The 13,994-nt window shown below is 43.9% G+C and overlaps 1 protein-coding gene across 1 annotated transcript in view; it reads right to left on the bottom strand.

Moving 5' to 3' along the window:
* Positions 1-3,123: 3,123 nt before the first annotated feature.
* Grik4 (glutamate ionotropic receptor kainate type subunit 4) overlaps positions 3,124-13,994 on the bottom strand; it is a 284,402-nt gene continuing 273,531 nt past the window's right edge. Inside the window, exons 19-20 of the mRNA XM_027930584.3 lie at positions 6,647-6,765; positions 3,124-3,480 (exon numbers count right to left, since the gene is read on the bottom strand). Coding sequence (XP_027786385.2) covers positions 3,124-3,480; positions 6,647-6,765 — 476 coding nt within the window. The remainder of the gene's footprint in view (positions 3,481-6,646; positions 6,766-13,994) is intronic.

Below are 13,994 nucleotides of genomic sequence, written 5' to 3'. Positions count from 1 at the left end.
CATACGAGCATTGGATTAGAGGAAGCCAAAAGATTTTCGGCCATCTACATGCTCAATTTACACCCCACCTGGGTTCTTAAGTAGAGATCTTGTGACCATTGGGCCCTGTAGAGCAATTAAAAGAAATAAAGCAATGTATTATATTTTAATTGATGTAATCTTCACGCTCCCAGTGGAATCTGGGGTGATATCTGACTAGAGTTACCCTAGGTATCAGTAGATGGCCATTCTGTGAAAGTGCATTTAGGAAGACAAAACCCCACGAATTCTGAACTTCATTAACATGTGTATCCGTTTGGGGGTGGGGGGCTGTTTGGCTCAGACTCACAGGACTAAAAACTGAAAGAAGCCACCTAGATTTTTCTGGGATCTGAACAAAGGGTTGAAAGGGGTGGGGGAGTGGAGAGAGAGGTGGAGAACAGAGAGAAAAGAAAAGGACAGGGGGAGGGGAAGGCACAAAGTGGGTTTCTATTTTTATTTGCTTTTAGAGTCTCCTACCTGGACATTAGACACACCAGACCGTGCTTTCCAAACCAAAACAGCTCTCACCCATCACTAACATTTCAGGGTTTGTTGTTTTATTGTAAATATTCCAGTCGAAGAAAGATAACAGACAAGAAAAAACTGCTTTGTACAGTTCACAGAGTCAGATAGAAAATACAGAATGGAAAAGAAAGCCGACAACCAACAGATAAAAAGTGAAGACAAACTGAGGAAGAGAGCTAGGTGGTTGCCATGTCACACAGCAGCTGGAGAGAGGCGCAGCCATGGTCTCAGCGGCTAAGAGAAACTGTCTACGCTGTCAGTCATTATTCCACACAGTGAAGGAAAACACACTTTATAAATGATGCATGGGGACATTTATTTCACTAATCCATTAAAAAAAAGTTTGCTATTGATCAAGATATCCTACTCATAAAAACAAGTTTTTAGAAAAACAACCCTTCCCACCCCAAATATGATCTGACTGGAGGGACCACGCGTCAGAAGCATGGGATGGAACCGTGGGGTTGGAACAGTGTGGCACCATGGGAATCTGCCAGCCATTAGCCATTGGGTGCCCTTCCCTCCAAATCCATGTTTCTCCACAAGGCTTGTGGCAAGGTTCAAAAAATACTCAGTGTCCTGCACAGCTTGCTGTCATGGAATGGTTAAAAAAGAGAAAAAGAGAAGGGATTCAAATTCATGAGAGAAGAGATCAGCTTAGGGCAAAACCAGCATCCTGCATGGGAATAATTAGGGTACCATTTGGCCCCCAGGAGGGCAGCTCTAGCTGTCCCAACACAAAGAGGATGGGGACCTACCCAAACAGCAAAAACATGGAATTCAGCTCGTCATCTCCAAAAACGTCTTTATTTTAGTACATTCAGAACAGAAGCAACGTGAGGACAACTTGATTCAAGGTGGCAGCGGTGGTGGAGGTGGAGGTGGTGGTAGCAACTGTTTATTTCTCTCTCCCTCTGAATTTTCTAAGTTTACAATCAGAAATTGCATAGAATTTGTTTTCCATCAGAAAATGACAATTCTCTGCACGAAACTCCCAATTGGTGACGCCAAGCCAAGGTCAAGCAGCTGCTGGGAGGCCTCACTCCTCCCATCACAGGTGTGCTCTGGACCCCGCAAACTTCTCCCAAGTGGAGCACTGACTAGCAGTCACCTCGTAACCAGGAAGGCATCAATAATCTTATTCTGTGGATGCAAGAGAAGTTAAGTACTTTGCTTAAAGTCACACAAGGGAGGCTACTGCCCAAGCTGAGGTTAGGATTCAAGAATTTGAGGTTCCCAGTCTGTGATTGCCTAAGAAACTCCATACCTTTCTCAGGAACCCAGTAAATTCTTGATTGCTTAAGGTCTTTCCATTTAATAAGTGTGGGCGTGCACACGCACGCGCACGTGCGCACACACACAACACACACACACACACACACATACACACACTTGCACTCAGGTTTCAAATCTAGTAACAAGAAATCACCAAATCCTTCATAGCCTTGGGGATGGGGCATCATAGGCAGCTACTGAGTTTGGTTAAAAAGAGATGCAGTTATGATAAAGTATGCACCATACCAACAGGGCAGTCTGTCCTTCCTCCTCTGTAAGTAGCGCACTACAATAGAAGCCAAGGCCATGGTATGGGAAAATTACATCTACTCTCTCTGCTCCTTTCACAAGGCCCCAGGACACTACGCACTCTGTTTTCCTCCCCTATCTGTCTTTAGACACCACATTCCCAAAAGACCAAACCCAACACAATAATAGCAAAAGTCAGGAAAATAAAGAGAAAGAAAAAACAGATTAACCCTTGAAATCCCAGGCATTTTAAGGTCTCTCCGAGTGAACTATGGGTTAATTGCTTTTTGGCATTTAAAAAACTGCTTTAATGGACTTTCAGTGGAGACTTGACCCCCTGGTTCTTCTTCAGATCCTTCTCCCACACTCCTTTAGGGCCCCAACCCCCACAAGGACTGGGAGTTCAGCACCGGAAGGAAATCTGATGCACTGGCAACTTCATATCCTAAAATCCAGGAAAAGGGAATAGGGATGATTAGACTTCCATTTCCTAACCAGCCTCCCCCTCCAAACAACACAAAGCAAATGAACAGAATTGAAAAGACGACAAAAGAAAAGGAGGGAGGAAAGGAGCATTAACAAAAATATACAAATTCAGAAGAAAAAAAATCTTCCCTGTTGAGTTTAATTTTTGTTTCTGTTTTTGTTTTCTGTAAGAATTAGATCCAGGGTACAATGGCCCCTTCTTAGGGGGAAATTCAACTGATGATTTCATCAATTCGTTAGACTGGTCCAGGCAAGGTCCCCCACCCCAGACTCTATGTTGTTTGGGCAGGAGAGAAAGACCCACTGGGGGAAGGTGGGTCCTTGTGCCCACCAGGGAGCGCATTCCTTTGCCACTTGGGTGTAATGTCTCTGGGTGGACCGCTCCCGACCAGGCGCTGTCTGTGTCTGGCTGGGGCGACAGGCTCTTTGACCGTTTTTGTAAAGTGACTGGATCCCCAATCCGGAGAGAAGTATTGACGATGTACAAGTCCAGGCTCGTGGCGGACAGCAGCTCCTGCCCAGCCCTCCCGCCTCCTCTCCTGGCTCCTTGTCCTGCGGCCGCTGGGGCTACTCGGGCTCGCTGCTGTTGGTGGTCTTCTCCCACTCCAGGCTCTCCTCGCTGCGCGCAGGCGACGGCCGCGCCCGCAGGCCTTGGAAGCGGCGGCACTCGGGGCAGACGCGGATGTGTGTGCAGCCGCGGGCCACTAGGGCGGCCTCCTGGGCTAGTCTCTGTGCCAGCTGGTCGGGCTCCCCAGCCCCGCACAGCTTGCCATTGCTGAGCGTCGCGGTGCCCCTGGGCCGGCGCTCCTCCGGGATGGGGGGCCGGGGCTGTGGGACCCCAGCTCGCCGCCGGCGGGGGTGGATACTGTCCTGACACAGGATGATGCTTCGCAGCTCGGTCACCATCTCCTGGCAGACGGACACCTGGAAGAGACAGCGAAGACACAGCCAGCCCCTCAGGATAAACCCGCGCACGATGGGATGAAGGGAGAGGGCTCACCGAATCTATAATTTTAGGTCTGAAAATTACACGAAGGTCTTGCAATCCATCGCCTCTCTCCCAGTCCCATTGAATGTCTAAAAGCCCTTTATGCCTCAGTGTTCAATAGTTTTGTCAGCTGCTTGACTTATCTTTGAACACATTCAAAGACAATGATCTCACCATCTTGGGAAAGATTTTTGCACATTTGTATTAAATGCTGCTTCCTTCTACTGAGTTAATTTCTACTCCTGACATTTTCATCCACTGATCCTAGCTTGATTTGGACTTTGAATCCCAGTAAAGACCCCTCTATACCTCAGTCTCTCAAATATTTAAAAAAACTGCCAGGCCTCCATAACTTTCTGTCTTCAGGCCAAAGATTCTCATTTCCTTTAACCAACTGGTTTTGGCTGGAGAAGATGCATTCTGATAATAGCTAAAATGAGAGCAAGTGCTACTACTACAGGTCCACAGTCTCCTGATACGAAATGCTTGACTCCAGCTGTGTTGCATAATTCAGGATATTTGAATTTTAGGAAGATAATATAAGGTACAAACAGTATATTATGTATCACATCCAGTGGGTCTCAAGTAGATTCTGTTTTCAAGCACATTGATATTTCTGGAGCAAAATGTATGTATGCTCACACTGAGTGTGATAAAGACCACAAACATTAGTCAAGTTTTGTCACTGAATACATTTACATCAAACTTATAAAGAACTTAGAACTTTCCAAGCTTTCTGGGTTTGAGAATTGTGGATGAAATATCGTGTGCCTCTACTAGTGTTATTAGTTTATCCATCTCACAGATGTGCAAATGGAGATTCTGAAAAGTTACATATCTGACAAAAACTGCTAATAAATAGCTGAGAATTTGAGCTTCAACCTATCTAACTCCAAAGCCCATGCATGCTCTATTGAGTTCTCTCTAAGGAGACTTTTCTGGACCATGATGGGAGAAACAGCCTCTGTTCTTCCACGCTTTCTCTCCCAGTTCTGTCAATGGAATGTTGTTCTACCACAGCCAAATAGTCAACATAGCCCCGGCTCTCATCTTAGCTAGCCATCAAGAGAACTCTCATTCTCGTTGAATTTTTCAATTATGTCTAGACCATGGGTGAGCTCTTGGGAGAAAAACCAAATGAAACAACTATAGACAGTGTCACCTAGTGGAATATGGCATACATTAGGACTTCAGACCTAAATTCTAGACCCACCATTGTTAGTAAATAATAAAGACTCTTAGCAAATCACTTAACCTCTCTGTGCTTCTAATAACTATTAACAACAGAAAACACCACCTACCTAATCCATCATGTGTGACAAGAATATAACCATATGTATTTACTAACTGTCTACTAGTGGTCAAGCACTGTGCTCTGCAGTAGAAATGAAAGACATAATCCTTACTTGAGGCAGTTGAGTGTCTAGTCATTGCAACGTTGCATGTAAGTTACAATAGTGCTGGGCAGGAGCAGGAATGATCAGCTCTACTAGACAAAGGGAGGCGGGAGGAGAAGGAATCACCTGAATTAGGTCTTATGGAATTAGTTAGTGCCTCCTCCACTTAAAGAGTGAGAAAAGGGAGAGGGTAGAGCTGAAGAGAGGAAGATAAGGAGAACCAAAAAGCTGGGGGCCATGCAAAGAGAGATTCTGGGAGGAGCTGTCCACATTATCAAGGGGCACACTGCATGCAGTCCAGTAAGGCACCATGGCTTTTCTTTGGTGTCATCCTTTGCTAAAAGAGGTCAGACCTTTTATCAATAGCCTTTCAACACAACGATGGAGAAAAGCCAGGCTGACCTATATTGAGGACCAAATGGGAGGTAAGGAAATAGAAACAGATTATCATCAGACCCGGTTGGTTTGGAAGAAGAGAGGGATAAACTAAGAGCAAGAGTAATGTTACTCTTATTTTAAAAATATGGGTTAACTAGAGCATAGTTATGGATTTTTAGAGAGAGAAGACAGAAAAAAATTATAGGGAAGACAGAGGTTAATCTGAGAGTAGAAATGGTAGGATAAAGGTAGAGACATGAACACTGAGCCATCTGCTGTAGCCACAGGATTAACAGAGTTGTGGGTGCATTTTTAGGTAAGGATTTTAACTTGGGGATAGTCTTAATTTCTCAGAGAGGTGGGGAGTAAAACTAATCTCTGTGCATGCAGGAACAGAGACCAAGAGGAATGGGTGATGTCATGGAAGGTCTATGTGAGGATGGGAAAGAGGCTGAGCTCAGAAAAGTAAAAGGACTAGCAGGCAGTATTGTGTCCAGGGCCCACTTGTGGTGGGACTCTGTGGACTTCCAGGGTGCTGGCCATGCAGTCATGAGATATTTTTCCAGCACCAACTAGGGAAGGGGATTTTGGAATGATCCAGAGTTGGAACCTTGAGGTAGAGGCTAGTGAACTTAAAAAACTTAAATAAAATCTCTTAATGCAATTAACATGCAAGAATTTTTGCACCTTCTCTGGGATGGAAGGGAAGAAGAATAGATCAAATCTTCTCAGACTTTTCCTTCAGTGTGAAGTTTATATTAACCCAGCCTCTAAACCACTCTGGAAAATTTCATTTATTCAAAATCCCCAAGAAGGAAGATATAATTCTTGGTTCCTGTAAGTTGTTATATCTCTAAGGGTTTTTTTACCTGTAAGGCAAACCATATTTAAAATGGAAGGACTGAGGTCATATTTTCCATTAATTAGCGCTCTCTCTCTCTCTCTCTCTCTCTCTCTCACACACACACACACACACACACACACACACACACACACACATTACATCTTAAACTATAGTTCTATAAGGGTTTTTGACCGTGAAACTCTTTCGTTGTTCATGAACATTTTTCACATATTTATGTCCTCAGCTGTTTCAAAGAAGAATGTGAAGCCCAGAGAGGTTACTTAGTACCTTTCCTGAGGCTGTACAATTAGTAAGTGATAAAGCAGAACTCAGATTTCCCACAGGGGGCCTGGAATTATTTTCATTGCATGGTAGCCTGCACCCTCCTAGGGGATTTCACAGCTACTGTCTGAAATATGTGCATGAGCCTGGGAACTTGACCGCATTGCCAGCACTGTAGGTCATACAACTTTGGAAGTTTACCTCGGTTGCTTCTGAGTGTCTGAGAGTCCATAAAAACTCCAACATAGCCATAAAAATGGCCACGATTAAGCCACAAATAAGAACCACGAAGATTCCACCAATATTCTCCATTCCCAGGCCTATAAGAAAATGACAAGAAGAAAAAATGAATGTAAAAGAGTAGAAAGATAATCACCCTACCAACAATGCTAAATTATATGAACAATGGGAATTTGAGTCTTGTAGACATCTTCGACACACATTGCTGGAAGAGAGCTAACTGTTTGTTTTAACACTAATGTAGTGTAGGTGCAGTAAAATGGGGGAGGGAGATCCAGCTTCAAATGAAGGAGACTGGAAAAGCTACAGAAGATGGTCTGGGCTGGGTGGTGAAGATCATCCTAAAAGGAGGGCACATGCTGAATTTAATTTAGCTTATAGCAACATGACACCAAACTACACATAAATTCTAGAAGTTTCATGTAAATTTTAATCAATCCTCTTAACACTGTGTCTGTGTGATATAAAACAACTGTTCTGACTAAATCATGGATAGGAAAAACTTGTTTACCAGTGTCAGCATGTTACTGATTAATCATCCCTAATCCAAAAATCTGAAATCTGAAACATTTTGGGCACCAATGTGATGTTTACAGAGTTTCTGATCTTGGATTATTTCAAATTTCAGATTTTCAGATTAGGGATGCTCAATGCAAATGCTTCAAAATCTGAAACACTTCTAGTCCTAAACATTTCAGATAAGAGATGCTCAACATGTTACTAAAATACTTCTTTGGAAAGTAAAAATTTTTATTCCATAGGACTAAGTCATTCCAAACCTGGTTGCCATCAAGACTGCCTGTATTAGCTTGTTAAACATAGATATTCCTAGTCCTTACCCCAGATCTACTGAATCGGTATCTCTGGAGATGGACCCCAGGAATCTGTACCTTAATACAAGTTTCACAGGTGACTCTTTTCTAGCCAGGAAGGCCTATAATTAATTGCAAATTGGTCTGTTTGGAAGTACTGTACAAGTTTTTAGGTTCCTTAAAGCCTAGCTGTATCCTCATTGCCTAGCCTGATGCCTGACATGTAGAATATATTCAACACATAAATGACCATTTCATTTCCACAGTGTCAAACATCAAGTTTAGCTATGTAACTAACTGCTTTCTTTGGCAACAGAGAAACCTAAATTTAAGGGGGTCTATCCTAAAACAATGAAACCTTCATTCAACAGGGGCTATAATCATAAATCAAAAGGGAACTTTTATCCACAAAAATGCCAAGATGGTAGCTTACATGTTGTGCTCTTTGGAAATGCTTGCACATTCTAATGCTTGTTCAGTCATCACACACACAGAGCTATGTCATTGTCAGGGTGAGCCAGCTCCACAAAACCCTATAGGATGAGCCACTGTTAAGGAACAGAAATCAGCTGGGAAAATAGCCCTACCTGGCCATTTCAAGATGTCTTGGGTTACCTCCCACAAAGCCTCAAGTGGGTGTCGGTTGCTATTTTGAAATAACTCAGCATGGTAGCAGTCCCTGCCTACACTGAGAATCTGCTTCCAATAGTTCCAAGAGCTTACATGATGAATGCATCAAACAGACCAGTCAACTCTTGTGTAACTGTGTGAATGAAGTAACTTCTAATTTGAATAGGCAAAAACAGGGGATCCATCCAGCAGGAAGATGCTTTGGGTCATTTAAACATCTGCCTCCCTCATGTAGGGCCACTTAGGCAAGACTGTTGATTGTGGATGCATCAGGATCCACGTGAATGGGAGACAAAAAGGAAAACTGAAGATGGAATGCATACTTAAAAGGGTCTGGCTGGGGTTTGTAGTCAGGTGCTCCTTAGGCCCACAGTTTGGGGATTGTGAGAATTGGGGTATTGGGATCTGTTCTGTGCATCCTGGATAAACTAGTTTCTCCAGCCAGCCCCTGAGGAGGGAGGCTGGAAGGAGATGGCCAGTGAGGAGGAAGTGACAACAGTGATACTAAAAATGGTCACCAGGTGACCGTTAGGATATTCTAGGACTGCCTCCATCATTGGGGGTTAGTTCTGCCCGAGAAAGGAGAAAGGACTAGAGCCCCCTCAAACGGCTTCCCCTTCCTCTTGTTTCTGGAAGTGGGTATTTCTTCTCTGGTTCTCGTTCTTCCACCTATGCTCTAGCTATGTCCCCAGCCTCTTATTAGTCACTACCTGGGTCCTCTTCAAGCTTCTCCTCCCTACTAGCTCTTTATCATTTATGTTTCTCCCTCCTTAAAGAAAAAAATATCCTCCTGACCCTTCCATTTCTATCTATTCAAAGACCCTTCCCTTTCCTTTCGGCCCTGGCCAAGCTTTTTAAAAGAGATCTCTATAGTAGCATTATTTTGAGACATTCTAAAAGCTCTAAAACCTATTTGAAGATCCCATCTCATATAAAAAGCAGTAGAAGGAAATGTCCTCACATCTTGCATAAAATACATTCAAAATTTTTGCTTCCAATATTACTGAGGGGCAAGTAACAGTTAATTCACAATTGGCTGTGATTTCTCAGCAATCACTATGCATACAAGAGAATATTTGCAAAATGAGAAAATCTAAATCAAAAAATTATTTCTAAATGTGACGCAGTTTTTATGAATATTAAATTTAAAAATTAATGAAGTTGAAACAATGTTCTGTTTTGGAGATATTTAATTAAACATGTCTTAATTTAATTTTGCAGGGTTTTTTTTCTTGCATTTGGAAGCCAATCATTTTGTTCAGTCCTCAGATATAATTTTGGACACCAGAAAAGCTTTTAGGCTCTAGGCTCTGTCTGCAGTATCTGAAAGAGCAGATGATTCTGTACTGAATTTACTTTTGTTCTTCTCATTCGATGCTCACCCCATGCAATTCTGCCTTGCACCATTAAAACCACCCTCACCACTTAGTTTCTAACTTCTTGGAAATTTGCCAGACCTGATCTCATGCAACCTCTCTTAGAACTTGACACTGTCAACCACTTTCCCTTCTGGGCTTTTCATGAAGCCATTGCTGCTGCTCTCTTCCAGTCTTACCAACTGACCTCTTTTCCTTGCTATGGGAACATTCTCTCCTCTTCCAGCATTTGGTCTCTGGCCTCTCCTCCGTGCACCAGTTATTACCAAGCCTTGCTGTTTTCCCCTCCTGTATAAGTTTCAACTTCTTACCTTCTCCCCACCCCTCCTACCACTTCCCTCCTTCAGATGCCCACCACCTCTTTCTTATTCAGGTGATTGCAAGAGGCTCAGACCTGTCTCCTCTTCAACTTTACCCTCCACATAGTTGCCTCAGTGATCTTCCTGAAATGTAGAATCTGATGCGAGAATCATCTAATACTGTACTACAACCATTTGCCATAGCCATTATCACTGTTCCTCCGCTCCTGTTAGCATGGCTGCCTGGCATCCACCCCATTCCCCAGACACACACCTGGCCAACCTCAGCCTTTCCTTGAAGACTTACACCAGGGCCACTCCTCCCAGTACATTTCTCATCTAACTTAGTTACACTGCTTTTGTGTTTCACTAATAATACATTGTACCTCATTCTGATCATGTGTAAAAATTAGTTTTCAGTTTATATCCTTGGGTTTTTCATTAGACTGTGAGTTCTTTGAGGGAAGAACAATGCCATGTTCAATCTGCAGTCCCCAATCGCGGGACTTATGAAGTGCTCAATCGGTGGTTGTTGAAAGAATGAACAGAAAAAAAAAAAAAGGTTAGATTCCAGATGAAGAGGCCTGTAATACCAAGAACCTCCATCCACACAGGGATATGTATTCATTGCCTAATTAAGTTTTGTTTGAGATAATAGTAAAATGCGACAGTTCTCACTGAGGGCTTCTCCTGGCCACAGAGGCAGATGGCTCATACTGTACTATGCCACGGGCTAAAAGGGAACTGAACATTGATGTGGTCTGTGACATGGACCTTCTGTATTGGGTGGAAGTGGGGGAGGGTCATAAACAGACCTGTGATCTGTTCTGGGATAACTCTGATCCGACCAGAGCAAACTTCTTGCAGGAGCTGAGGTTTCAACAGGATGCAGGTAGGAACCATGAATCACTGCAACGTCCCCTCGTCTTTCTTTCCCAGTTTCCTGCCTTTCAGGGCCTGCATATTAATCATGGGTGTTGGCTCCAATGTGCCAAATTCTGACTGGCCTCCTCCTAGGAGTAAGGCTTCTATTCCATTCGTGCCTTTAGGAAGTTATTGGAAAGTGGAAGCAAGAATAGAGTGCTGGCAGAGCGAGAGCTGAGAAACAGATGGAGCGGGGAGCGGGAAGGGAACGTTGGGAGAGTGCGGCAGCTCCATTTAACACTGTCATCAGCCACCCTCCCAGAAGTCAAGCACCTGCCACAGCACGCAGCCATTCATCAGAGGGGGCCATGTGGGCTCCCCCAGCCTGCGAGGCCCTTTCTGCACTCACAGATGCCTGGGCACCTGTAAGAGGGAGCGGGAAGCCATGGAGTCCACTCATCCTTTCCTTTCTTCAGATGGAACCACACACAAGCCATCCAGACAGATGGCTTGAAAACTGGGATTTTCTCCTGACGCTTGAGTCTCCTATGCTCCACAATCAGGCTGAAAAAGAATCAAACTCGCCTTGCAAACTCTAGGTTGGTTAAATACTAACTTTGGTGTCACTCGCAAATTGCCTACAAATACAAACAATAGTTTGCAAATACAAATGCATCACTGTCACTGTCTCTAGAACTAGAGATGGAATGGCAGAAGAGAGAGAATACAATTCAGAGAAATTCAAATTGCCACCAACTGACTTGCTGTCATTTTTTTCTGACTAGTTAATAACCACCCTTTGAACTCAGGTACACTCTGTCTTAGCCCTTAAAACCCCCACAGAACTCCAGGTAGCACTGTGGTCATCTGACTGAGAGGGGAAGCTCCTTTTGAACAAAAATGTGGTGGGAGGTAGGGGGTCATATCCCAGAGGCAAAGAGCAAGAGGCCACAGGAGCCGTGCAGGCACGTGCAGAGAATCCAGGTGTTCAGAGAATCCAGATGTGCAGGGGGTGGACAGACTCATGTCCTGATCTAGACAAGGGACAGTACATTTGCTCTTTGACATCAGCCAACACATCTTTATCAAGGATATTCCATGAGCTGGGCGCCATCCTGGGTGCTGAAGCTCTGTGTAATGCCCCTATAACAAGAGCATTAGACATGGGTTCCTGGGTCCATATGGCTTTCAAACATTTTCTCAGAGCCGCATTCACCTACTTGCTTGCAGATATGTCAAATGGTCCCATCTGTACAAACTTTACTGCACCTTCACATGCCCCTGTGTAAAGTGACCTATATGACCTTCCCAGAAAATGCAATGTGACCCATCACGTTGGTGCTACTGAGGAGTGTCAAACAGTAGGCTTGCACTTGCTTCTTGCATTCTCAGTGACGTCTATTGCCTAGACTTACCAGATTCTGGAGAGAGTGATGGGAAAAAAGTAGGGAAAAGGACCACAAAATAGAAGAGGAACGGGAGAGGTATTTGATAAATTTTGCAACTTATCAAAACACAAGTTACCAGAGAGTCACTTTACAATTTGTCAGAATACAAGCTCAAGTATCTTATTTTTAAAAACACTTGTTATCTCATTCAGTTATTAAAAACACTCTAAAGGAAACTCAGAGAACTTAAGTTACCTAAGTTTTCCTAGTTAAGATGTGAATTCTAGACAAATCTGATTCTAATGCTTATGTTCCTTATAAATGTGAAGCTCACCTTTGTGTTTACCATGAGCAAGGTTCCCATGCTGTTTTAATGCAGTCCTTACCACTGCCCTGGGACATGAGCACTGCTTTTACCCTCATTTTCTTAATGAGGAAACCAAGGTGTAAAGAAGTCAGGGAGGTTGCCCAAGCTTGCCCATGGTTGTCACACAGAAGTGCCCAAGTCCACACTGAAGCCAGAGAGGCCCTCGGTCCTCATGCCACACTGAGTCTCCCTGGCACTCAGCATCCACTCTGGACGCATGGGTGTGATCACAGAACTCAAGCTGGTATCCTGGGGACTGCATTCATTCCTGGGAACCTCCAGAGTGACAAGGGTGAGGGTTTTATGTAGGAGCTTCAAGTTCAGCCTATAAAGCCCCTTTCTATCCTGTAGAACGTTACATCAAATGTTTCAGTCGATGATTTGTTGACTTCCTCTTGGCTCAGTTTACAGACAAAGGTGGGCTGTCATCTTTATAATCGCTGCCCTCCTTTGTCGCAGAATCTCTGGGCCGCCATTTGCCTGTTTCCGATCAAGCTTTCTGGCAATGTTTCTGGAGTTTCTCCGACTCTCAGCAATCAATCTGATTTGATTAAGGACAGGCTTCCTCTGCAGCATCTTTCTGAGACACTATCAAACTCCCACATTCAGGTTTCCAGCCTTGGCGCTCTCCAGAGAAACCAGAGAAGCCGGATAGCCACGCAGGGCCCCTAAGAAGAAAGAGAGAGGGAAGGGTCCCCAGACTCCCCCTTTCCCCATCACTCGCCCCCACTCTAGCTGAGATGTCTCATGCCTTCGTTCCCACCGTGCCAGACAGCAAACTTCCTGTTCTCTAAGGGTTCTGTGAGTTAATGCCACCGGCCTCCTTTCCATTCTTGAAAGGGAACCCTGGTTTTCACAGCCTGGTGGTGTATTTATGTTCCTTTGAAGCCTGATTGTGAGTTTGTATTTTTTTCAAGATAATGGCATTTAATTTCCTTGGAGTTCACCAACCACCTTTTTGTCTAACAATTGTTCTGCAAAGCCTTCAGTAATCCAATCTCCGTGAATTGGGACGTCGGCATCTGTGAGTGGCTAGCAATATTTCTTTTTATAGGAGCTGGGTGAGAAAATAAATAAATAAAACAAGTGTTGTTTTGAAAAGACAAGGTAGAAGCAAATGGAACAGCTTGGAACGGAGCCTGCTCCTTTTTGTAATCTCTAGTCTTCCACAGGATCTGGTATTGCATTTTTCGGTTGGTTGTATGAAGGTACAAGGTCACCAAGCTATCGGCAGGGAAAATAAGATGGGGAGATGAAGGGAGGGTTGTGGTGGCTCTTATCAGAGCCAAGTAAGACCTGGCAAGAAGGCTCAGGATGGGTGGCAGCATCCCAATGTTAGGATTCTTCTTTGGAATTTGGCAGTGATGTTCAAGCTGCTGTATAGGATTCGAGGTAGGGTAAGCACCAGTTCATTTTCTTTTAACTTTCTTGCATTTTATTAGGATAACAAAGCAGAAAAGAATTATGTTAGGCATCAGCGTGTTGTCTGGTACATTTTAATTGAAACTAAAGTGCCTTTAGGCACTGTGAATTTCAGAGGTCTCTGAAAAAAAGACCCCCTTCTCCTTCCCTT

This window comes from Marmota flaviventris, chromosome 9, assembly GCF_047511675.1.
Source record: "Marmota flaviventris isolate mMarFla1 chromosome 9, mMarFla1.hap1, whole genome shotgun sequence".
NCBI classification, from domain to species: Eukaryota; Metazoa; Chordata; class Mammalia; order Rodentia; family Sciuridae; genus Marmota; species Marmota flaviventris.
This window is presented reverse-complemented; position numbering and strand designations above follow the sequence as displayed.